Raw genomic sequence first — 26,521 nt, 5'->3', positions numbered from 1 at the left:
ACCTATTCGATTTTAATATTTCATTTCATTTAAATAAGTCAAATTAAACACTGTGCTCTGACACTTAAAAATAAGAATTATTAATAAATTAAAATAGGACACTTTACTTCCTACTCGTAAGTAGATAAATTTAGAAAACTTTTATACACATAATATATCTGTCTGTGAACATTATTCGATTCTTTTAAAGTTCGATCTGTAAAATTTTGCAAATACCATGCTGAAACATCAATGTCATCTGTCAAAAATTTAACTCATGGTTTTAAAAGTATTTTGGAAAATTGTGGTGTAGCAAATTACTTAATTGCCTAATTCCAAGACCCATTAATGCATTGAGTTTAAATATCTAATCATATTTAGGTATATAACTTGATTCCAAAAAAAATATGCACTTGTGACGGCCTTTGACCTAAATGTTTAGTTAGGAACAAAATGGCGAAATGTTGGAACTGATAAACATCACTGCCTTTTTGTAATAGTTAAGAATTAGATTTTTAAGTGTTTAAACATAATGAAAGATATTGCTTTGGCTGCTCTCTCGGTTGTCGCAAGTTTTATTCTTGTTATACTGTTTGTTTTATTTGGTAATTGTTACTAACTGCTGCATTGTGTATTAAGTATTTTATTTTTTATTGTTTTAGGATGGTTTATTGTCTGGAAGCTCATTCTAAGTAGATTCCGTTTTATTAAAGAACTGTTGAAGGGAGCAAGTGACTCTACAATTACGGAATTGAAAAACACTAGGAGTAAACTCAAGAGGACAAGAAAGGACTGATTTATCTTCTCAAAATGAATATTCGATGTGCAAAACCAGAAGATCTTATGAACATGCAGCACTGCAATCTGTTATGTCTACCAGAAAACTATCAGATGAAATATTACTTTTATCATGGCCTTAGTTGGCCCCAACTAAGTTATGTAGCTGAAGACGAAAAAGGTAAGTTTAACATTGTTAAGATAATAAAAAAAAGTAGCCTGTTACTTCAAGTATCAAGTGCAGGTCTTCTTAGCCTTCTATCTTCCATTTATGGATGTAGGCCTCTCCAACTCTGTTTTTCAATCTCTTTCCTGAGGAACATACAGTAAAACCTCGATAAAACGGACCTCTATTTAACAAACTTCGGATATAACGGACAAAAAATCAGATCGAATGTAAAAAACAATTGAATGCAAAAAAATATGAAAAAACGAATTCTAAAAGGAAAAACAAAAAGGACAGGATCTCATCACTGCTTTGTGCTAACGCCGATGGATCTCATGGATTGACTACTATAATTGTTGTTAAATCTCGTAAACCTAGTATTGCCAAAGATATAATCATCAAATGGCATCATCTGCCCGTTTCATAGCTCTAATAGGGCATGGTTCACCACAGATATTGTCAAAAATTAGTTTTTAAAGGATTTGTACCTGCAGTGAGAAAATTTCAAGAGAAGAAACTCGTAATATCGCCTAAAGAGGTAAAATGTTTATTGATTTTAAACAAAGCTCCTGCTAATTCTCCTGAAAGTATTCTAAATTCAGAAGAGGGCAACATTAATTGTATGTTTTGCCAAAAAATACATTGCTTATTCAACCCATTTATCAGTGAATAATTTTGTCAACCAAATGAGTAAGTATATTGCAGAAAGTTTTTAAATTAAGAGCACACAGTAGCGATCAACAGGTAGCAACAAACGCTGTCCAAGATTGCGAAAATTCTGCGAACTTTCAAAAGTGAGGCAACACTGCGTCGGTAATTTGACACTGACAGTGACGTTTATAATATCAAAAACAATAATGTTTACACATAGGCGCGAAATGTTGCCAAGTCAGTGACGTTCGATTTCTTGTTATAAAAAATCGATTTTTAGTAGTTTCAATGTGACACGAAATCTAGGCACGGGATAAAAAAGTTTATTTGAAGAAAGTGTATTATTTTGTCTTTTTTAATGGTGGTACAGGCTCCTTTTTTCAATATTTTATTTGGTTATAGAGTAATTTCCACATACTAACATATTTCTAAAATTGGGCTCTGTACCGCCATTCTTTATTATATTACAAATATGTGTGCCAAATATCTCGACAAAATATTCAAAATTAGAGCCACAATCTTGGAACGCGTTTATTGCTACCTGTTGATCGCTACTGTTTGCTCTTAAGTAGAAAAGTAAAAAAGTAGAGAACAAAGCTTTATTCCTTTTTTAACTTACAGATTTGTATACTCTATCTAAATACAGTAGGTACCTACATAATTTCAAAAAACTATTTTTTAATTGATTTTAAACCTATTATTATACAACGGACTTTCGGCTTTAACAGACATTCCGTCCCCCCAATTAGTCCGTTATATCGAGGTTTTACTGTACAGTAGAACCCCGCAAATCTGAACTAATTGGGGGGACAGCCTGTTTGGATTCCGAAAAGTTCGGATTATCCGAAAGTTAGCCTTAACTAGTAGTTCAAAGCTTTCATTGTGATTTTGAGTAGCCAAACGTTCTCGCAAGAGTGTGGACAATATTTTTGGACTCAAGTTGACTACGAAAGAACCAAAGTAAGTTTGTGTTTAACCTTTATAAACACTTTATAAACCTATATATTAAAGTATAATATTTATTTTTAAGAAATTTTAAATGTCAAAGTCCTAGTAATCCTACATTGTCCAATTTTCTGGCTTTACTCTGTATAATAAACATGTTTTTAAGTTTTTGTCTTGAATTTTTTAATTTTTTTCACTTTCCGTTGGTTCGGATTTGCCGAAAGTTCGGATTCGTGGGGTTCGGATTTACGGGGTTCTACTGTACTTCCAATTTTGTTCTGTCTATTGTTTTTGTCATTTACCCATCTCATATGTGACCTTCCTCTTGGTTGTATACCTTCGTAAGGTCTCCAATATTGTATTGTGACATTCCAACGTTGGTCTTTTTGCCTAGCAGTGTGGCCTGCGAAGCTCCATTTGAGTTTGGCAAATTTTGTTGAAATATCCTTGAATTTTGTTTTTGATTATACCCAGTTGTTCCTCTTTTTATCTGATAGTCGTATACCTAGCATTGCTCTTTCTGTTGTGGTTAGTTTATTCATATTGGTTATGGTCCATGTTTGACATCTATAGGTCATGATAGGAAGGAGTTATGTGTTGAACACTCTCTGCTCCTCAAATATTGAGGTATTTTGCAGTTCTTAAGTACAGTACAACCTACCATATCCAGACGGTTCTGCGCCGTCCGGATCTACCGAGAAAGACAGTCCTGCTGTTGGACAATGCAATAAAAGAAGAACTAAAAGATGGCGAAATAATGTATTATAGAATCTATAAAACTTGTCTATCGACAAAAGTTATTGACGGTGTTGATTACTGGAATGTATGAAGGAGAAAACGTTTCAGAGACTATAAAAGAAGTAGTGGTCCTGATATCCGGATCGGTCTATCGCCACATTGATCCGGATATGGCAGGTTTGACTGTATCCAACTTACAAAATCCCGCCCATGCCAGTCTTACTCTTCTAATGATTTCCGCACTTTGGTTTTCTTTGTCTCAAGGTTCAGTATTTGGCCTAGATAGATATTGTTGTTTATTTGGGTTTATATGACTGCAGACACTAAATCCATTCGCCAATTTTACTATTTTTTATTTTATTAGTCATTTTTCGTATCTTATCCTAAAACTAATACTAATATTAATCTCTAATAAACAATTAATACAAATTTTGTATTTATTTTTATTTTAATAATTTTTTATATATTTTTTTATTTTTTTTTTTTCTAATTGATGTTCTCAGAGTTCCACAGCAAAAACTGCAACATTCTTCTTTAGCCCTCTACTTAATTGGAAAGCTTTTTACTATGGACTGTCAAAGTTCGTCATTCATTTTTATCTACATATTTTTTTATCTTATTTTTTTTATTTTATATTTTTTTTCTATTATTTTTTTTATATTTTTTTTTGTATCTATTTTTTTATATTTCTTTTTCTTTTTTATTTTTTTTTTATTTATATCTTTTTTCTTTTCTTTTTTCTTTTAATATATAACAATTTACAAGAAATACTTACTCTACATTTTACAATTACAATTTAAGATTAAAATCTAAAATGTTTATACAATAGTCGGTATACCAACTCATTATTTTCTAATGTTAATAAATAATTTAAATTAATGGGATGGTGGATATCAGTCAAAGAATACAGTGGATTTAAAAACATATTAACTTGATTAGAAATTAGAGAACAGGTCAAAATTTTGTGTTGTAGGTTACCCAACTGACCACAAATACATTGTGGGCTATCAGCTATATTAAGTTTAAATATATATGATGGTGTAAGACAGTGGTTAAATCTCATTCTGCATATGGTTCTTGTCATATCCTTTGTCGACTCCATTTTAGAAAACCATGGTTTATCTGTTATATAGTTTCTGATTGATCTGTAGTGGTTTCCTGTATGTATGTTCTCATCAATATACCTTTCTTTCTTAAGCTCTTTGAATAAATCTGATTCAATATCTGTAGACGTACAAAGATAATGTGTTAATACTCCTTGTGTCACCGCATTTTTAGCCAATTCATCTACCATTTCATTTCCAGTTATTCCACAGTGGCTTTTAACCCATGATAACTTAACAGACTTTCCTTGTTAGTCCTGTCGCCAGGGGGGTTACAACGGCCTTCTTAATTCAGATGGACTTACCCAAGTTTTTTTTATGTATTTTGGCCTGTAGAACACGAATTTTTTGGGTAACAGTTGATCCGGATGTCGATAAGATTGTTATAAACAAAGAAGTTGAGGAATTACATAACAGCGATTTCTCGCAAAACAAATTTTTTGGGTCATTCTAACCAAAAAATGTTAATACAAATTTTTTCGTAGGATGCATAGTTTTCGAGATAAACGCGGTTGAACTTTCAAAAAATCGAAAAATTGCAATTTTTGAACCCGAATAACCTTTGAATAAAAAATAAAATAGCAATTCTGCTTACCGCCTTTAAAAGTTTGAGTCAAATTATATCTGTTTTGAATATTTGCATTGCTAAAAATTTATTTTTTGATTGTTTAAAAAAACCTATAAGCACATAGTGTTTCCCGTGCCTAATACATGCGTTTTAATGCATGCTACGTAGAAATAGCCCCGTTTGTACTTTACCTCTTCTACCTACTCGTTCGATTTTAAATGAGAAATCATTGAAAACATCACTCAAGCACTAGGTGTTTATAGCTTTTTTTAACAATAAAATAATAAATTTTTAGCAATACAATAATTAAAACCGATATAATTTAACCGATATAATTTGACTTGAACTTTCAAATGCGGTAAGCAGAATTGCTATTTTATTTTTTAATCAAAAGTTATTCGGGTTCAAAAATTGCTATTTTTCGATTTTTTGAAAGTTCAACCGCGTTTATCTCGAAAACTATGCATCCTACGAAAAAATTTGTAGGAACAGTTTTTGGTAAGAATGGCCCAAAAAATACAAAAAAAATGTTTTGTTTTGTGAGAAATCGCTGTTATGTGCTTCCTCAACTTCTTATTTTATAACAATCTTATCGACATGCGGATCAACTGTTACCCAAAAAATTCGTGTTCTACAGGTCAAAATACATCAAAAAAACTTGGGTAAGTCCATCTGAATACAGGAGGCCGTTGTACCCCCCCTGGCGACAGGACTATGTTGCTGAAGTTCTTGAATTTTATTTATTATATATAATTCAATGTATTTCACTTTTGATTTAGGATTTATAGCACTAATTTTACTTAGAGAACTTTTACTGTCACTATAAATTATAAACTTTGAATGATTTATATTAGATAAATATTTTAGTGCTTCCATTATCGCTATTAATTCAGCTGTGTATATACTCATAATAGAATTTAGTTTAAACAATTTACTAATTTTATTACTGCTATCCCAATAGGCACCCCACACCTTCAATATTTTTTGATGCATCTGTATATAGCATACAACAATCTTTGAATATTTGTGAACTGTCGGAGATAAACACTAATTTTCTTAAAGATAGAGGCAAATTGCTATAGTCCCTTAAAAAGTATACCTGAACTTGTTCCATAGTATTAAAGTCAATATTTTAATTTGGGTTTATGTCATATTTATAAAGTTGTTTATCATATATTGTCATTTTTATATATAAATCTACTATATTTAGAGTTTTCTTTTTTATCCAATATTTTTATGTCAAGTCTTATATCCATCGGCATTTCACAGCATTCAACTTGTAGATTATTTATCGGTGTACTTCTTAGGGCTCCTATACACAATCTAAGGAATTTATTAATGATTTTGTCTATTTTATTTAAATGACACTGTGATGCGTCACTGTATAATATTGATCCGTAGTCGAATATAGCTCTTATATTATTTTTAAATAACAACAAAGAAATATTTGGATCTGCTCCCCAACGTAAGTGTGATACGAATCGAAGAAGGTGTATTCCTCTTTCTGTTTTTTTAACTATATGGTCTATATGTTCTTTCCAGAGAAGCTGTCTATCCAGAGTAATACCCAAATATTTAACATAACTTTGTACTGGATAGGAGATATTGTTTATTAAGATGTGATTAGGTATTTCTTTTCGTTTTCTTGTAAAAATACATAATTTGGTTTTGGAATCAGATATTTAGTCCATGTAATTCACTCCATATTTTAATATGTTTGTCTCCTTCTTCAATGGATTTGACTGCATTTTCTATTTTAATGTTTTCTTGATAAATAACTAGGTATATCATCTGCAAATTCTAAAATTTTTGTTGAAAATTTTTTTCTATATCAGAAGTGTAAATTAAATATAACAAAGAGCTTAATATTCCTCCTTGAGGTAAACCACCCATCGCTAGTCTTGAAATGTGTTATTATTTACCGATATATAAATTTTTCTACAGTCATACAATTTTATTATTTTTTGACAGAAACATTCTGGCAGACCTATTTGTATCATTTTGTTATATAGTATATTTAAATTAACGTTGTTCGTATGCTGCTTCAACATCTAATAAAAGAGCTATTACTGAAAAATTTTTCATAAACGCTAAATTTATATATACCTAATACATTCGCTAGATAGATATATTCATGGACTTGTTCTATCTCACTATTTATAATTATATGTTTGGGGTCATCTGTGTTTGTCAGTGTTTTTGTTGTCATATTCATTTTTAGGCCGACATATTGGGAGCTGTGTGTGAGTTTCTCGCAATGGGTTTGCTATAATCATGATGTCATTAGTGAATCTTAGGTAGTCTAGGTATATATCAACAGATGCTGTTGAATCTTATGGAAATGATGTTAATTGAGATCTCTCTTTTTTTCTCTCTTCTGTTTGTGTCTTTGGCTTCATTAGTGCTACTCTTTTTGCTTAGTTGATTAATTCCTTTAATAATGCTATTTTTTTAATTACATACTTACTTATTCATTGGTAGGAAGTTATTTAGGTATTTGGCATCTGTTTTGGACTATTAGGTGCTTCTTTTTACATAGAAAAATGGACTCTTTTACATAAAAAATTTTGGGTCTATCTTGTGGTCTGAAGGTTACATTAAAATATTTTTTTCAATAAATCTTGTCGAAGTTAGAGGGAAGTATGTCTTGTCTGAAAAATATGGAATACCATTGAAAGTATGTATAATAGAAATCAGCAAAGAACCAATCAGATATAAAAGAGAAATTGATGGCATCACTATTGAACAAGTACTTAATGGAAATATTTCGGAATTACACTACTTACGGAATTATCTACTGCTGAAATACAACAAGAATTCAAGTGTTATATGTGTAGTTCTGTATCCAATAGTGATCTTTTTCATAATCACAATTTTAAATTTAATTGAAACTTAAAAAGTAACTTGTCTGCTTTCGTGTGCTAACCCCACAGTTATAACAATATACTGATAATTAGGGCATTCTAACTGCAAATTTTGAAAATTCCCTCTTGAAAATGATAAATTTCTGGAGTACTTCATTGTTACAGTAAACCAATATTATCAGAGACCAGGAAAGTTCCTATCAGATAAGCAATGACTTAAATTGAATATTTAAAGAAACATCATTAAGTTGCCAGATGCATTAGTAAACAATTTTAATGTTATGTATATTTGTATAATATACAGGGAGTTTTGGTAAAGAATGGGCCATAGCTTAACCTTAGATTCCTGAGGTTAAAATAGGTCGATTTAAACTAACTTGCCTTAGTACAAAATATGATAATAACCGAAATACAGGGTGTCAAAGTCAAACTTTTATTTTATTTATTCTTGAATATTTCCTGACAAGCATGAGATAACAACACGAAATTTGGTAAGCGGGGGTTTTTTTTTGGACGAGAAATCTAAATTCGCCACCAAAAATGATGTATTACCCAGAGGGCGCCACATACGTCTTTCAGTGTTCATTTAATATGTTCACTTTTTTTATCCCCCACTCTATATACTTTTTGAATCTAAATTTATATTCTTATAATATTTCTACTTAAAAAAGGTATACTACATTCATCTCGCTAAACTCAACTGTTTTCGATATAAACGCATTTTAAATCTGTGAGGCAGCATAATTTTTTGCATATTGTCATTGTAGTTATACTCGAAAAATAACTTAAAACCATAAAAATTTACAAAAATGTATCACAAATTTCTTCAAATGGAATTTGCGATGCAATCACATAAATATGAGAACTGGCACAATTATTATGGTTTCAAGTTTATTTTTCGGGTCTAACTACAATGATATTATGCACAGAAATATGTTGTATCGCAGATTTAAAATGCGTTTATCTCGAAAACAGTTGAGTTTAGCGAGATGAATGTAGTATACTTTTTTTAAGTAGAAATATTAAGAGTTAAGAGAATAAAAGTTTTGATTCAAAAAGTATGTAGAGTGGGGGATAAAAAAAGACTGAACGTATTAAATGAGCACTGAAAGACGTATGTGACGCCCTCTGGGTAATACATCATTTTTGGTGGCAAATTTAAATTTATCATCCCAGAAAACCGCTGCTTACCAAATTTTGTGTTGTTATCCCATACCTGTCAGGAAATATTCAAGAATAAATAAAATAAAAGTTTGACACCCTGTATTTCGGTTATTATCAACTGTTGTACTAAGTTAAGTTAGCTTAAATCGACCTATTTTAGCCTCAGGAATCTACGCTTAAGCTATGACCCATTCTTTACCAAACACCCTGTATATTCTGCCGTGCTTAGCCAAAACGCTGTATCTACAGAGACATCACATTTGAGTAAAATCGATTTTTGTTTAAGAATTCGTATACATTTACACAGGATACGGCAGAAGATGTGGTGTGTTTAATGTGTTTTGGCTTAACTTACGTCATTTTTAGTAAGCCAATAAGATAGATATGCACATTTGGGTTAGAAAGAAGTACAAATTAAATTTTTTCAGATTTTTGCAGATACAGCGTTTTCGCTAAGCACGGCAGATATATACACCGTTCTTAGGCGTTAATGCCCTTCGGTAGGGGTCTATGGAGGAGTATCACCAAGCCTCAAGCCCTTATCCCTTGCTGTACCGCTCCTTAATAGGCCGATCAGACGCCAGTTATTCCAGACCAAGCCATAGATTCTATTGAATTTTCTACTATGGCGTTGGCCTTTTATTAATTTCACGACCTGGATGAAGCTCGAACCGTCGATGGCAAATACACTAAACTTGTCGATCGACTGCGCCTCTGTCAACTGGACTGTCTAGACCGACATTTGTATAATTCAAATCCAAAAATAATTTTCATGTATTCTTTGTATTAATACAGATTCATACTCCCATACTAAGAAAATGTCCATACTAAGAAAATTCTAATTAACAGTGCACATTTGCATAAAGACACGAAAGCAGTGTATGATAACTTACCAGTGTAATAAGATTACAAAATATAAGCCTGAGGAATATGTAAATATATGTGTAATAAAATTAATTTATTGAAATTCACATAAAACTGACAGTTATGGAAGACTTCAGGAATAATTACATTGTCTGTAGTAAATTTTGATTCCCATTTCATTGTCTTGGTATTACATTTCTAAAACTAAGATCCGTATCAAAAAATAATGCCTCCCAGTGTCATTGAAATCTCATGTTTCACAAATGTATTGGATCTAAACTTTTGCAATCAAAACATTATTCCATCCACCACAGTGCTTCAGTAGTATCATACTGAATTCAGCTTCAAGTTTTTGATTTCACCCTTATCAACAATGACAAAAATGAGCTTTTTATCACCTTTTGGTATGAGAAATTTACCAAAAACATTTTTAAAAAAGATAATTTTTTTAATAGAAATGTTAGGTGTTGCAATCCCGAAAAGATTGGTCATAAATTATACCACAGATTCTGGGGTCAAAAATAGGTTGATTGAACCTCACCCATGTACAATATAGTGCACACAAAAAAAGTTAAAGCCCTTTGAAGTTACAAAATGAAAATATTTTTTTTTTCATATATCAAAAAATCTTAATGGGAGTTTCGTTTCTTTAAACCCCCCAAATGTTTGTGTACGTTCCAATTAAACTATTATTGCAGTACCATTAGTTAAACACAGTGTTTTTAAAACTTTTTTGCCTCCTAGTATTTTTTCGCTAAGGCACCTTTTATCGAGATGTCGCTTTTTGTTAAATATGGTTTAAAATATACCTAAAAATGTAAATTATAAATAAATTTTCATATTATTACCAGGTCTTTATAATCGTACAAAATACAAAAATATGTGGTGGATTTGACAAATGTTCAAAATATCTCGATAAAAACTGGCTTTTCGAGAAAGTACTAAGCGGCAAAAAAGTTTTAAAAATATTGTGTTGATTAGTAATACTACAATAATAATTTAATAGAAACATACACAACAGTTTAGGGGAGTTTAAGGGAACAAAACCCCCATAAAATTTTTATGGGGTGCACAAATTTCACTTTAATTTTTTTTAAGATGTTCCTGCCATAAGAATGCCACATGTCCATTTTCAATAAAAAATCTCTAATAGTTTTCGATATATTGGAAATAATTGATTTTCATTTTGTAACTTCAAAGGGTTGTAACTTTTTTTATGTGCACATTTGTACTAAGATAAGTTAGGTTCAATCAACCTATTTTTGTCCCCAGGATCTGTGGTATAATATTTGACCAATCTTTTTGGGACACCTTGTATATCATTTGAAAAGTGTTTTAAATATTGATTCAACTGTGGCAACAGTTTTTTTGTTTTTATATAAGATCTAACTGTTTAATTAATGCAATTATTTTAATAAGTGCCCGTCTGCAAAACTAGCATAGACGCCCGCCTGTAGTGCATCCCTTGCAGGCCTGTTATCGCTTTGCCAGCCCTGAGTACAATAAATTTTTTTATTGTGGTACAAATAAAAGGCACTCATTAAAGGCATCCATTATTTCAATTTCAAAGGATTATATCCTATGGGTATATAATGAGGAAAATAGGCAGATTTGGTTAGAAATTGTGGAATGGACACCACCAGGAAGAGAATTTGAAAAGACGGAGGTACAAAACATAAGAAAGAAGTGAAAGAATAGAAAGACATTGAAGACAATACTGATCAAAATGAAAATACACCGGAGATTGTGAAATAAATTAAAAAAAAAATTAAAATTAAAAATGGGCTGATCCACCAAAAATGATTTTAATAAAGAATATAAAAGGTATTAAGACATTCTACACTGATATTGTTAGATATGCATAATTTTTTAATAACATAGCCTACAACCTTTACACATGTGAGTCAATTGAGTTAACAAGACTTTAGTTTAGTAGAACAAAACATTTATTCTACAATTTATTACTAAATTTGAAATGACGGAGGTACAAAACATAAGAAAGAAGTGAAAGAATAGAAAGACATTGGAGACAACAATGATCAAAATGAAAATACACCGGAGATTGTGAAAGAAATTAAAAAAAAAATTAAAATTAAAAATGGGCTGATCCACCAAAAATGATTTTAATAAAGAATATAAAAGGTATTAAGACATTCTAGACTGATATTGTTAGATATGCATAATTTTTTAATAACATAGCCTACAACCTTTACACATTTGAGTCAATTGAGTTAAGACTTTAGTTTAGTAGAACAAAACATTTATTCTACAATTTATTACTAAATTATCTACCATATTGCCTGTTACAAACTACTATAACCAATCATTTCTTTTTAATGGGTTACTACTGGATAACCAATCATATCTATTTACTACTAGATTTCAAGGTCTTAACTATTTTATTGTTTTGTTTTGATAAATATGTTCATTTCTACCATAATTAGTGGATCATTAACTTAACTGTCCCAAATTGTTTTTGAATTTACCCATTCTTTACTAATTTGACGATATTAGAATAATGATAGAATTAGTAAATAGAAAATTTTAATTTTTATTTATTTATTGTTATTAAGTCAATTGTTGCATGAGGGCTACGATTTTCCAAATGCAAGGGCTTCTGAAGAGACGGTTTGTAAATTTAAAAATGCATATAGACCCTTTGACATCTATCATATCTAGCACTATCACTATCTTTGCTCAGGTTGTTTAAAATGTTTGATGAAATTATAAAATTACCCAAAAAACCAACTACAGTGGACTCTCTCTATAATAAACACTGATATTACGAGGTTTCGCTTACAACGAGGTACACTAGATGTCCCATGAAATTCCTATTGAACTATAACACCTCTATAACGAGGTATATTTGGTTATAACGAGGAAAAATGAAATCGAATATGTTTCTTTGCCTGTTTTTTAGCGCAGTTATAAATAACTACCCCAACTGCCTGTATATGGAAATGTCCAACATCTGCGTTATTATCGAGGCCAGTGCTGTAAGAAACTTCACCGCCTGTAATAAACTTCTTCCTTTATATCGACCGATATTGAATATTGCAGGAAATTTACGATTTACATCCCATTGTTCAGGTCAACCATCTCTATCTCTATATACATAATTCAAATTGGGGCGTTTTTGTAGCTCCGGAAGTACGAGGTGGGGAGATTTGAGCTTTTCGGGTTAAGCTTTTTGAATTTTTCGATGATTTTTGGTGGGGATTTGGATTCGGTCAGGGGCGTGCTTTCGGATTTTTTAAGGGGTACGAGTTCTGCTTAGGGGTTGGGGGTGAGATTGTCTAATTCGAAAAAATTTCTTTGGGTTTTAAAGCCAAGGGTTGGGAATAAGTGTCACTTTTGACCCGGTGACGCTAGCTCGAACAGGGGCGTCACACAAAATTATCAAACTTGCGGGTTGAAGAAAAAAAGGGTAAAAAAGTTGAAAAAAAAATTCAGATGGACGTAAATCGGGTGGATTTAAAAGAAGAATGTTGTGTTTTTGAACTTAAGCTTTCTAAATTTTTTGCGATTTTTTGATGGAATATTTATCCCTCCCAGGGGCGTACTTTCCTTTTTTTTAAGGGGAGCGAGTTTTTTATAGGGGTGGGGGATGGGGTGGTCTAACGCGATAAAATTTTAGCGCGTTTTGACGCTAAGCATTAGGAATAAGTGTGATTTTAGACTGGAGCGGCTAGATTGAACAGGGGCGGCACAAAAAATTTGCAAAGGGGAAATTTTGATGAAATGACCAAAAATGACAAACTCATCCCTCGAAGTACCCGGAGTTTTTAAGTGTTTGCAAAATTTTCGAAATCACCAAAATATTCCACAGTTCTTACGTACCAGGCAACTGCGAATGACGTTCCCACCACTAAGGTAAGGGTGGGGGTGGCTACCAAAGGGGCGCCATTTTTTTGACTTCACGCCCCAGTAGCGCCCTTATGGCAAAACGTATCGATTCGAGCGAGGTATCAAAATTTGCGCGTCGACGAGACGAAAAATGTGTGTTTTTCAAAATTTTTAATTTTTGACAGGAAATGTCAAAAAAATAAAAAATTAAAAAAAAATTAAAAAAAAAAGAAAAAATGACATAGCTCCGCTCCTATAGCTTCAATTTTGACCAAACTTTTATTGTTGTAAATGGTTTGATGTGGCGGATTCGAAAAACCTAGATTCAATCAGTGGCGCATCCATGGGGAGAAAAAAGGGGGGAAAATGGCGATATTTTCAACAAAACCTCAAAATGAGACTGGTGTTTTTGGACTTAAGATTTTTGAATTTTTTGCGAATTTTTCATGTCGAATTTAACTCTGTCAGTGGCGTGGTTGCGGATTTTTTTAGGGGGTGCGAGTTTTGCATAGGCGTGAAATTAAAAAAAAAAACATAAAATGAGATATAACAGCCTTTGGACAAGTTTTTTGAATTTTTTGCGAATTTTTCGTGCCAGTTTTAAATCTGTCAGTGGCGTCGTCTAGGTTTTTTAAGGGGAGCGAGTTTTGTATAGGTGTGTAAGTAGCAATATGAGGTAGGTGCTTTTGGAATTAGGCTTTTAAAAAAAATTGAAAATTTTTTGTGCTGATTTCAACCTTATCATGGGCGTACTTTCGTTTTTTTAAGGGGTGCGAGTTTTGAATAGATATGGGAATGGTAATATGAGGTTTGTGCTTTTGGACTTAAACTTTTTAAACTTTTTGCGAATTTTTCGTGTCCCTTCTAATCCTGTCAGTGGCGTCGTTTCGTATTTTTTAAGGGGTGCGGGTTTTGTATAGGTGTTTAAGTAGCAATATGAGGTCTGTGCTTCTGGACTTAGCCTTTTAAAAAATTTTAAGAATTTTTTGTGTCTATTCCAAGACTGTCATGGGCGTACTTTCGAATTTTTTAAAGGGTGCGTGTCTTGTATACGTGTGTAAGTAGTAATATAAGGTTTGCGCTTCTGGACTTAAGCTTTTAAAACATTTTGACAATTTTTTGTGCCGATTTTAGAATTTTCATGGGCGTACTTTCGTATTTTTTAAGGGGTGCGAGTTTTGAATAGGTGTGGGGATTGCAATGAGGTTTTTACTTTCGGTTTTAATCTTTTTCAATTTTTTATTTTTTGTGTCGATTTTAACCCTGACAGTGGCGTTGTTGTGGATTTTTTTAGGGGTGCGAGTTTTGCAAAGGCGTGTAAGTAGCAATATGAGGTACATGCTTCTGGAATTAAGCTTTTAAAAAATTTTGAGAATTTTTTGTGCCGATTTGAACCTTGTTATGGGCGTACTTTCGTTTTTTTAAGGGGTGCGAATTTTGAATAGATGTGGGGACGGTAATATGTAGTTTGTGCTGTTGGACTTAAGCTTTTCAATTTTTTGCGAATTTTTCGTGCCCGCTGTCAGTGGCGTCGTTTCGGATTTTTTAAGGGATGCGAGTTTTGTATAGGTGTGTAAGTAGCAATATTAGGTTTCTGCTTCTGGACTTAGGCTTTTAAAATTTTTTGTGCCGATTTTAACACTTGTCATGGGCGTACTTTCGTATTTTTTAAAGGGTGCGAGTTTTATATATGTGTGTAAGTAGTAATATGAGGTTTGTGCTGTTAGACTTAAGTTTTAAAAATTTTGGAGAATTTTTTGTGCCGATTTTAGCCCTTTCGTGGGCGTACTTTTGTATTTTTAAAGGGGTGCGAGTTTTGAATAGGTGTGGGGATGGCAATATGAGGTTTGTACTTTTGGCCTTAAGCTTTTTGAATTTTTTGCGAATTTTTTGTGTCGATTTTAACCCTGACAGTGGCGTGGTTTCGGATGTTTTAAGGGGTGCGAGTTTTGGATACGTGTGGGAGGGCAATATGAGGTTTGCACTTTTGGACTTAATCTTTATTTTTTTTGCGATTTTATTTTGGCGATTTCGACCCTGTCGGTGACGTATTTTCGTATTTTTTATAAGTGCAAGTTTGGTATAGGCGTGGGAGGGCGATATGAGCTTTGAGGTTTTTGAATTTTTTGCGATTTGTTTTTCCCGATTTCGAATCTGTCGGTGGCGTACATTCGTCCATATATCATAATTTCAATTGGGGTGTTTTTGTAGCTCCGGAAGTACGAGGCGGAGAGGTTTGTGCATTTTGGGTTAAGCTTTTTGAATTTTTTGATGATTTTTGGTGAGGACTTCGATTCGGTCAGGGGCGTGCTTTCGGATTTTTTAAGGGGTACGAGTTTTGCTTAGGGGAGGGGGGTGCGATTGTCAAAGGCGAAAAAATTTCATTGGGTTTTAAAGCTAAGGGTTAGGAATAAGTGTCACTTTTGACCCGGGAATACTAGCTCAAACAGGGGCGTCACAAAAAAATCACTAACTTGCGGGTTGAAGGAAAAAATTGAAAAAAAGGGCAAAAAAGTTGAAAAAAAATTTCAGATGGACGTAAATCGGGTGCTTTTCAGAGAAGAATGTTGTGCTTTTGGACTTAACCGTTCTTAATTTTTTGCGATTTTTTATTTGAATGTTTTTCCCTACCAGGAGCGTACTTTCCTTTTTTTAAGGGGAGCGAGTTCTTCATAGGGGTTGGGGGTGGGTTGGTCAAACGCGATAAAATTTTAGCGTGTTTTGACGCTAAGGGTTAGAAATAAGTGTGATTTTCGACTGGAGCCGATAGATCGAACAGGGGCTGCACAAAAAATTTGCAAAGGGGAAATTTTGATGAAATGGCCAAAAATGACGATGTCGTCCCTCGTGTACCCAGAGTTTTCAAACTTTTGTAAAATTTCCACCATAGTCCAAATATCCCACAGTTCCCATACTCCACAAAACTTCGATTTTTTTCCAACCCCTACGGTAAGGGTGAGGGTGGCTACTAAAATGAGGTCAACTTTTTGAGTTCAGGGCCCAGTAGCACCCTTACGGCGAAACGTATCGGATCTCGCGAGACATCAGAATTTGCGCATCGACGAGACGAAAAATATACGTTTTTTGAAATTTTCAATTTTTGATGGGAAATGTCAAAAAAAATTAAAAATAAAAAAAAATAAGAAAAACAGAAAAAATGACATAGCTCCGCTCCCATAGCTGCGATTTTGGTCAATCTTTTATTGTTGTAAATGGTTTGACGTAGCGGATTCGAAAAACCAAGTTTCAATCAGTGGCGCATCCATGGGGAAAAAAAGGGGGGAAAAGGGCGATATTTTCAACAAAACTTCAAAATCAGATGGATGCTTTTGGACTTACGATTTTTGAATTGTTTGCGAATTTTTCGTGACAATTTGAATTCTGTCAGTGGCGTGGTTGCGGATTTTTTAGGGGTGCGAATTTTGCATAGGCGTGAAATTTAAAAAAAAAACCACAAAATGAGATTTATGCTTTTGGACAAGCTTTTTGAATTTTTTGCGGATTTTTCGTGCCGGTTTTAACCCTGTCAGTGGCGTCGTTTCGGATTTTTTAAGGGGTGAGGGTTTTGTATAGGTGTCAGTAGCAATACAAAGATTCGGCTTCCGGACTTAAGCTTTTAAAAATTTTTGGAGAATTTTTGTACCGATTTCAACTTTGCCATGGGCGTACTTTCGTATTTTTTAAGGGGTGCGAGTTTTTAATAGGGGTGGGGATGGCAATATGAAGTTTGTGCTTTTATACATAAGCTTCTAGAATTTCTGGCGATTTTTTGTGTCGATTTTAACCCTGTCAGTGGCGTGGTTTCGGATTTTTTTAAGGGGTGCGAGTTTGCCATAGGGCTTAAATTTAACAAACAAACACATCACGAGCATTGTACTTTTATACTTAAGCTTTTTGAATTATTAGAGATTTTTTCGTGCCGATTTTAATCCTATCAGGGGCGTCCTTTCTATCTTCTATCTATATACATAATTCAAATTGGGGAGTTTTGTAGTTTCGGAAGTAAGAGGCTTGGAGATTTGTGCCTTTTGAGTTAAGCTTTTTAAATTGTTTGATGACTTTTGGTGCGGATTTCGATTCGGTCAAAGGCGTGCTTTCAGATTTTTTAAGGGGTACGAGTTTTGCTTAGGGGAGAGGGTGCGATTGACAAGGGCGAAAAAATTTGAGCGCGTTTTAAAGCCAAGAGTTAGGAATTAGTGTCACTTCTGACCGGAGTGCGCTAGCTTGAACAGGGACGTCACAAAAAAATCGCAAACTTGCGGGTTGCAGGAAAAAATTGAAAAAAATGGCAAAAAAGGGGAAAAAATTTTCAGATGGACGTAAATCGGGTGCTTTTAAACGAAGATTGTTGTGCTTTTGGTTAAGCTTTCTGAATTTTTTGCGATTTTTTCGTGTCAACTTCGATCATGTCAGAGGCGTACTTTATTTTTTTTAAGGGGAGCGAGTTTTTCATAGGGGTGGGGGTGTGTTGGTCGAACGCGAAACAATTTTAGCGCGTTTTGACGCTAAGCGTTAGGAATAAGTGTGCTTTTTTGACTGGAACCGCTAGCTCGAACAGAGGCTGCGCAAAAAATTCGCAAAGGGGGAATTTTGAAGAAATGGCCAAAAATGACGAACTCACCCCTCGAAGTACCCGGAGTTTTTAAATGTTTGCAAAATTTTAGAAATGGCCAAAATATTTCACAGTTTTTATGTGCCAGGCAACTAAGAACCACGTTCCGATCCGTAAGATAAGGGTGGGGGTGGATACTGGCTACCAAATTGGGGTCAACTTTTTCATCAACTTTGTCAACTTATGGCGAAACGTTTCGAATCGCGCGAGGCATCAAAATTTGCGCATCGACGAGGCGAAAAATATACGTTTATCGAAATTTTCAATTTTTGATAGGAAATGTCAAAAAAAAATTAAAAGTAAAACAAATAAAAAAGAAACAGAAAAAATGACATAGCTCCGCCAGTATGGCTTCCATTATTTTGGCCAAACTTTTATCGTTGTTAATGGTTTGATGTGGATTTGAAAAACCAAGTATAAATCAGTGGCGTATCCATGGGGAGAAAAAAGGGGGGAAATGGGGACATTTTCAACAAAACCACAAAATGGGGTTGGTGCTTTTGGACTTAAGCTTTTTGAATTATTTGTGAATTTTTCGTGTCTATTTTAACCCTGTCAGTGGCGTCCCTTCGGATGTTTTAGGGTGTGAATTTTGCAGAGGTGTAAAATTTTCAAAAAACTCACGAAATAGTTTTGTGCTTTCGCACAAGCTTTTTGAATTTGTTGCGAATTTTTTGTGCTGGTTTTAACCTTGTCAGTGGCGTCGTTTTGGATTTTTTAAGGCGTGCGAATTTTGCATAGGGCTGAAATGTTCAAAAAAAAATACAAAATTAGCTTTGTGTTTTTGAATTTAAGCTTTTTGATTTTTTGCGATTTTTTCTTGCATATTTAAATCCTGTAAGGGGCGCACTTTTGAGTTTTTGAAGGGGTGCGAGTTTTGTATAGGTGTGGGGGGGACAATATGAGGTGTGTGCTTTTGGATATAAGCTTTTGAATTTTTTTGAGAATTTTTGTTCCGATTTTAACCCTCTCAGGGGAGTACTTTCGTATTTTTTATGGGGTACGGGTTTTGTTTAGATGTTGGTGGGCAATATGAGGTTTGTGCTTTTGGACTAAAGCTTTTTGAATTTATTTCGATTTGTTTGTGCTAATTTTGACCCTGCCCGTGGCGTACTTTCGTCTTTTTTTAACGGGTGCGAGTTTTGTATAGACATAGGGGTGGCAATATGAGGTATGTGCTTTTGGATATAACCTTTTTCAATTTTTTAAGGATTTTTGTGCCGATCTCAACCCTGTGAGGGGCGTACTTTTGTATTTTTTAAGGGGTGCGAGTTTTGTAAAGGTGTGGGGGGCAATATGCGGTTTCTGCTTTTGGATATAAGCTTTTAAATTTTTTAAGAATTTTTTGGGCCAATTTCAACCTGTTGGGGGCGTACTTTCGTATTTTTTCAGGGGTGCGAGTTTTGTATAGATGTGGGAGGGCAATATGAGGTTTAGGCTTTTTAAATTTTTTCCGAATTTTGTTTGTGCCGAGTTCAATCCTGTCAAGGGCGTACTTTCGTATTTTTTAAAAGGTGCGAGTTTAGGATACGCGTGGGAGGGCAATATAAGATTTGCACTTTTGAGCATGAGCTTTTTAAATTTTTTGCGATTTATTTTTACCGATTTCGACTCTTGTCAGTGGCGTACTTTCGTATTTGTTACGGGGTGCGAGTTTGTACTCAAAACGTGAGAATTTTGAGATCTCAAAAATAAGGTTTTTGAGTAGTAGATGGAAGTACCGTTTTAAAATCACTAAAATAGTATAAGCGATATATTATTCGACGTGCCTTAGAAAATTATTTCTGGTTAAAAAGTTCTAAACGAAAGTGCAATATTATAGTATAGTATAGTATATTAGAGTATAGTATATTATAAAATGATAGTATTCTATGGATTTAGTAAGGCCTAACTAGTCACCTAATAAACTACGTAAGAGGTATCAAAACATTTCAATATTATTGTTGTCTAATATAACGAGATCCGCTTATAACGAGGTAATTAGTCCGCCATTTCAGTTCTCGTTATAGAGAGAGTCTACTGTAATAACTTAATGAAGACAACGTGAGATTACTTCTCGCATTTTCTTACACAGAGACTAAAGAGAACTAACTAGAAATAACAAAAAATAAAGAAAACACTAAACTGGATAGCTGAAAATTCTGAAAAACTAATTGATAAAGCCTCATGCATCTCACAATGTACAGCACATTTTTTGGAAATTCGATTTTACAGAATAATGGTGCATAATACGTTACTGTAAAAGACAAACATTAAGGTTTTTAAATAGAAATGTTGCTGTTGCAACATATCATTTGGAAGATTTTTAAATCTCTATTGGAATGTAGCAACCCCTTAAAGTTTTACCTAATTAATAATCGTTTTTACTGCATCTTTAACCCGGTAGTGGTCGCTATATGAGATTTTCTCTCACGGTTTCAGAAAATTGTGTACAACTTTTTTTCTGGGAAATTATACGCGCTGTAGTTACTTCTAGCCTCCTAACTATCCTCCCTCGACAATCTAATAGACTTGTCCTCTCAGATAGTGACTCAGTTTACTTAGAATCAGCAGATTGTTGAGTCAGTGCGCTTCATGTGAGACATTTTCTCATCGCGCGACCACTGGCGCCACCAACTGTGTAAAAAATTAATTTTATTTTTTCACTTAAAACCTGAAATAATATCCTTTTATAATGTAATAAAAGGCGCAGTGGATGTGTTCGATGAAATGAAAACCCTATATTCTGTTTCACGGGTTAGTTTTAGATGGCCACTGACCATATATATTTTTCAATGTTAAATATTGGCGGCATCACCAGTCACATTGTATATAAAGATAATAATAAAACAGAAGAACGTCGTGTCTTTTTACAGGAATTGGCTTTATCGTTGATGAAACTTCATCTTATAAATCGTTCGACAATTCCAAACTTAACTTTAAGCCAACAGTTGGATATGTGAGAGAAAATCTCATGCGCGACCACTCGCTTACAAACCTATCGCGCATTGGTCGCTACCTAGCGACCAATGCCGGGTTAACTGCAAGAATCGTTGGTGGTTCGTCTTCACCCTCGTCTGTTCTGTTTACCTCATCTCTTTCATCTTTTAGGTTTTCTTCTTTCCTCCTCTATCCTATTTCTTCCAGTTATTACTCTATACAGTGCTAGTCAAAAGTCCGTACCCCCCTCGTATCTTTTGAACGGTTATACCTATAATAGTGAAATTTGGAGGGAGAAAATAAACGGACGTAAACTTCTTAACTAGTCATGACAGGTGACGTAATAGTGACAGATGACGTTACAGAGCCACTGTGACCGATAATTTTAAATGGGACCTTATGGCAAGTGATACTTCGTTTGAAAGGTATTCAAAATACCTATTCAGTTATACTAATTTTTTTGGATTTTAATTGATTTTGATTTTGGTTTATAAATTTAATTAATGTAATATTGTAGTTTCGCATTTAATTAATAAAAATTCAAATGTTCGCCTATGGTTTTTTTGTCAAAAAAGTTGACGTTTTTCAATTCTCTAGTAGTTTTTACGTCAACATCAACCTTTTTGACAAGTAATCATATGCAGAATTTTTAATTTTTATTAATTAAATGCGAAACTACAATTTTATATTTATTTCATTTATTCGTCAAAATTAGCTTAAACTGAAACAAAATTAGTATGACTGAATAGGTATTTTTAATACCTTTCAAACGAAGTATCACTTGCCATAAGGTCCCATTTAAAATTGTCTGTCACAGCGGCGCTGTAAAGTCATCCGTCACTATTAAGTCACCTGTCATGACTAGTTAAGAAGCTTAGGTCCGTTTATTTCCTCCCACCAAATTTCACTGTTATAGGTATAACCGTTCAAAAGATACGAGGGGAGGTACGGACTTTTAACTAGCACTGTATATTTCTTGTACACACACCGGCAAAATGAAAGGAACACCTTAAAAATGGGGCATGTTTGATGTCTCGAATCTCCTGTACCAGTTGTCCGATTTGAATATTTTTTTAGTATGTTGTAGCCTTATTATTTAAGAATATCGGTTTAATAATATTGTTGCTAGACAGGTAAATGTCATTTTATACCGGGTGTAACAATCATGCTGTGTTTTTTCGTTAAAGTTCGTAACACCCTGTGGAATATTCTAGCCTATATAAAATATTGAAATTAAAACTTTATTGTAGCCTTAAGCTTTCTTAACATTCTCTTTTTTATTCATTTGCTTATGTTGGATAATAAAAAAGTTAGGTACTTTAACAACTAGCCATGTTCTTCATCAATACAGGGTGTTTCTAAATGAGTGCGATAAACTTTAAGGGGTAATTCTGCATGAAAAAATAATGACAGTTTACTTTGTAAACATATGTCTGCAAATGCTTCGTTTCCTAGATACGGGATGTTGAATTTTTTCTTGCAAACAGACGATTTATTTATTGCTCTAAAACCGGTTAAGATATGCAAATGCAATTTGGTAGGTTTTAAGAGGTAGTTATTGCGCATTTTTTTGGCATACAATTAAGAATCTTATATTTACCATTGGCGTGCATATAGGTATAAACATTTTAGATATATCCCGTATGCACGCCAATGGTGAATATAAAATTCTTAATTGTATGTCAAAAAATGCGCAACAACTACCTCTTAAAACCTACCAAATTTCATTTGCATATCTCAACCGGTTTTAGAGCAATAAATAAGTCGTCAGTTTGTAAGAAAAAATTCAACGTCCCGCATCTCGGAAACGAAGCATTTGCGGACATGTTTATAAAGTAAACTGTCATTATTTTTCATGCAGAATTACCCCTTAAAGTTTATCGCACTCATTTAGAAACACCCTGTATTGATGAAGAACATGGCTAGTTGTTAAAGTACCTAATTTTTTTATTATCCAACATAAGCAAATGAATAAAAAAAGAGAATGTTAAGAAAGCTTAAGGCTACAATAAAGTTTTAATTTCAATATTTTATATAGGCTAGAATATTCCACAGATTGTTCCGAACTTTAACGAAAAAACACAGTATGATTGTTACACCCGATATAAAATGACATTTACCTGTCTAGCAACAATATTATTACAATGATATTCTTAAATAATAAGGCTACAACATACCAAAAAAATCACTCAAATCGGACAACTGGTTGAGGAGATTCATGACATCAAACATGTCCCATTTTTCCAGGTGTTTCCCCAGGTGTTCCTTTAATTTTACCGGTGTGTGTATTTTTTGTCTATCATATAAAAATATGCGTTTATATTTTAATATGTTTCGTTTTTAGGTAACATAGTTGGTTATGTCCTAGCAAAAATGGAAGAAGACCAAGAAGATCTCAAGCATGGTCACATAACCTCCCTGGCAGTGAAGCGATCCCACAGGCGATTAGGGCTAGCCCAGAAACTGATGGATCAAGCTTCAGAAGCCATGGTCGAATGTTTTGACGCAAAATATGTTTCGCTGCATGTTCGTAAAAGCAATCGCGCCGCTTTAAATCTATACAAAAACTCTTTGAAATTTGAAACTGTCGAAATTGAGCCAAAATATTATGCAGATGGTGAAGATGCATATTCCATGAGACGAGACTTATCTGAATTCGCTAAGAAAGTTAAACCTAAGTCTGAGACTAAAAACGAAGAATAGTGTAATTATTTGTAATTTTTGTATTTATAGCGAATATAATATACATATTTAATATTAATCTGTGTTTAATAGTTTTCCATGCATCCTATGACTCTACAGCCAAATTCAAGCTCTGCTCTCCCTCAGCGAACCTCTTCATTCGTTTGGTCTGTAGTCATCCTCCACGATCGACTGCGAAGGAGATTTCTCATCCGCATCATGTCATGCTGTCTTGGTCCTCTCTACTTTCTTTGATTATAACTTTAAAACGATTCATTTTATAACAAAGTCGTAGAGACTTTTCTTTGAGAGAGAAGTTTTCATAAACGACATAAATGAATGATTCGCAATCAGTTTATTTTTGCTCTTTGCTGATGATCTAAAATTAAGCTGTGTGATTAAATCCCCAGAGGATTTTGAAAAACTACAGTACGATTTAAATAACTTGCTAGAGTGGTGTAAAAGAAATGGCATGTAACTTATTCCAACTAAATGTAAAACTATGACTTTTTCCCGTTCCAGAAATGCTATTGTTTTTGACTACAATATTGGTCACTATACTCTTGAAAGAAGTTCCCTTTTTAAAGACTTGGAGGGTCACCCTTGATACAAACTTACAGCTTTCTCATCATCTGGAGAATGTTGTTAATAAGGATTTCCAGATGCTTGGTTTTATTAGAAGATGCACCCAGGACTTCACAAATATTACAGCTTTAAAAACCCTCTACTGTGCCTTGGTCCGTCCCCATCTTGAGTATGCCTCCTGTGTATGGTCTCCTTTTTATGGAGTGCATACTAATGCTCTTCAGTTAGTTGAACATAAATTTTTAAAGCAAATTGCCTATAGACTCAATATCTTGGACAACTACAATGATGCAGATATTAATATCCTGGGTATGGCACCGGTCACTGCTCGTCATAAGAGAAGGGATCTCATCACTTTTTACAACATCCTACATGGAAAAACTGGAACTCCAGAGCTTCTTCAAAAAATTAATATTCATGTCCCACTAAGAACAACCAGGGCTACAGTTAGTTTCCATTACCCAATCCACCGTACTAACTATGGTCTTAACAACTTCCTCACTAGAACTGCCAGACTAGCAAACCAGCACCTTAACATTGACCTTTTTCAAACTTATAGCAAGTTCCTGAGTCAGGTTTTAGTAAACATTAACTAAGACTTATTGTGCTGTAAAAATAATAATAATAAACTCAAAAGTGACTTGTCTGCTTATGTCCTCCGACCACACTAATTAATGTCCTTAGTATGATTATTTGTGTAATTTGTATTGGTAACATATTTTATTTATATTGATAGTATGTATTTTTTGTTCTCTATATTGTCTGTAATTTATATTTTAATCTATTGTTTTTTTTTTCTGTAAATGGTTGTAACCGTACATAAATAAAAAAAAAAGATAATTGAATTTTGTATAATATATGACTAGTTAAAAATGTCTTAAATTATTACCCTTTCTGCAAAATAGCAATAAATACAAAATAAAGGGGCAAAATAAGCACGTTCTTATTCAATGTTTTTCAACCACTTTGCTTGCACTTAGAACTTTCGTAATTCGCTTAGAAAATTATTACAAAATATTTAAATCGTTCAGCAAATTTCAATAAAATCGACCTGATAGATTTGGCAGAATAATTTTGCAATCTAAATTTTTTTAAAAAAGTTCAAATTTTTTAAAAACTTTCTGAAGAAAAAGTAGAGCATTTAAAAGTTTGCTAATTTTTTTACATATAAAGAGGTTCTCTACCTATCTAATACACTTTACAGAATTTAAACCGGATTATTTAAGCGGCCTCAGCACTGTTTTAAAGTTATAAACAATTTTTTGGCTTATAAACAAATACAGTGAGAACGTTTGAGTTGGCATAAATTAATTTTCTCGAGAATAGGCGTCTCTGGAGATAAATCCCGAAACAGGTCGATTTTTATTTTTATATTCTAATTTTTTGGTATATCTATCATACTCATACTAGTGACGTCATCCATCTGGGCGTTTGAGATTGATAACGTCACTATTTGTTTTAAATGAGAATAGGTGCCGTGTGATAGCCCGATCGAAACGCTATTCAATTTTGTATTCACTAATATAAACATTAACATAATTATTTATAAAGGGTTTGAATTAAAAAAAAATTTAAATTAAATTAATTCCAATATTTAGATTACGTCATCACACCCAGATGGATGACATCACTAGTATGATATTTATGCCAAAAAATTATAATTTAAAAATAAAAATCGATCTATATCGGGATTTATCTCCAGAGTCTCCCATTATCAAGAAAATGAATTTATTCCAACTTAAACGTCCTCACTGTATTTGTTTATAAGGCAAAACATTGTTTATAACTTTAAAACAGTGCTGAGGCCGCTTAAATAATCCGATTTTAATTCTGTAAAGTGTATTAGATGGGTAGAGAACCACCTCTTTATAGCGTCTTTTTATATGTAAAAAAATTAGCAAACTTCTAAATGGTCTACTTTTTCTTCAGAAAGTTTTTAAAAAATTTCAACTTTTTAAAAAAAAATTAGATTGCGATATTATTATGCAAAATCTATCAGGTCGATTTTAATGAAATTTGGTGGACGATTTAGGTATGTTGTAAGAATTTTCTAAGCGA

General features: G+C 33.3%; 1 protein-coding gene across 3 annotated transcripts; it reads left to right on the top strand.

The window, feature by feature from the left end:
* On the top strand, window positions 1-23,957 carry LOC114329404 (N-alpha-acetyltransferase 10). Of its 3 annotated transcripts, none has more exons than XM_028278494.2 (3): window positions 1-116; window positions 642-937; window positions 23,541-23,957. In XM_028278494.2, the coding sequence occupies exons 2-3, from the start codon at window positions 790-792 to the stop codon at window positions 23,897-23,899; spliced, it is 507 nt and encodes a 168-aa protein (XP_028134295.1). In that variant the 5' UTR covers window positions 1-116; window positions 642-789; the 3' UTR covers window positions 23,900-23,957. The 3 variants fall into 3 exon arrangements, with proteins under 3 accessions (XP_028134295.1, XP_028134294.1, XP_028134293.1); XM_028278493.2 differs by lacking the exon at window positions 1-116 and adding an exon at window positions 203-360; XM_028278492.2 differs by lacking the exon at window positions 1-116 and adding an exon at window positions 229-584.
* The last annotated feature ends 2,564 nt before the right edge of the window (window positions 23,958-26,521 follow it).

The sequence above is a fragment of the Diabrotica virgifera genome, chromosome 7 (assembly GCF_917563875.1).
Source record: "Diabrotica virgifera virgifera chromosome 7, PGI_DIABVI_V3a".
NCBI classification, from domain to species: Eukaryota; Metazoa; Arthropoda; class Insecta; order Coleoptera; family Chrysomelidae; genus Diabrotica; species Diabrotica virgifera.
Note: the sequence above shows the minus strand (reverse complement) of the source record. Positions and strands in the feature narration are given on the sequence as shown.

Coding starts and splice junctions, on each gene's coding strand:
- LOC114329404 (XM_028278494.2), top strand. CDS start 790: ATGAATATTCGATGTGCAAAACCAGAAGATCTTATGAACATGCAGCAC. Junction 938..23,540: donor TGTAGCTGAAGACGAAAAAG/GTAAGTTTAACA, acceptor TTTCGTTTTTAG/GTAACATAGTTGGTTATGTC.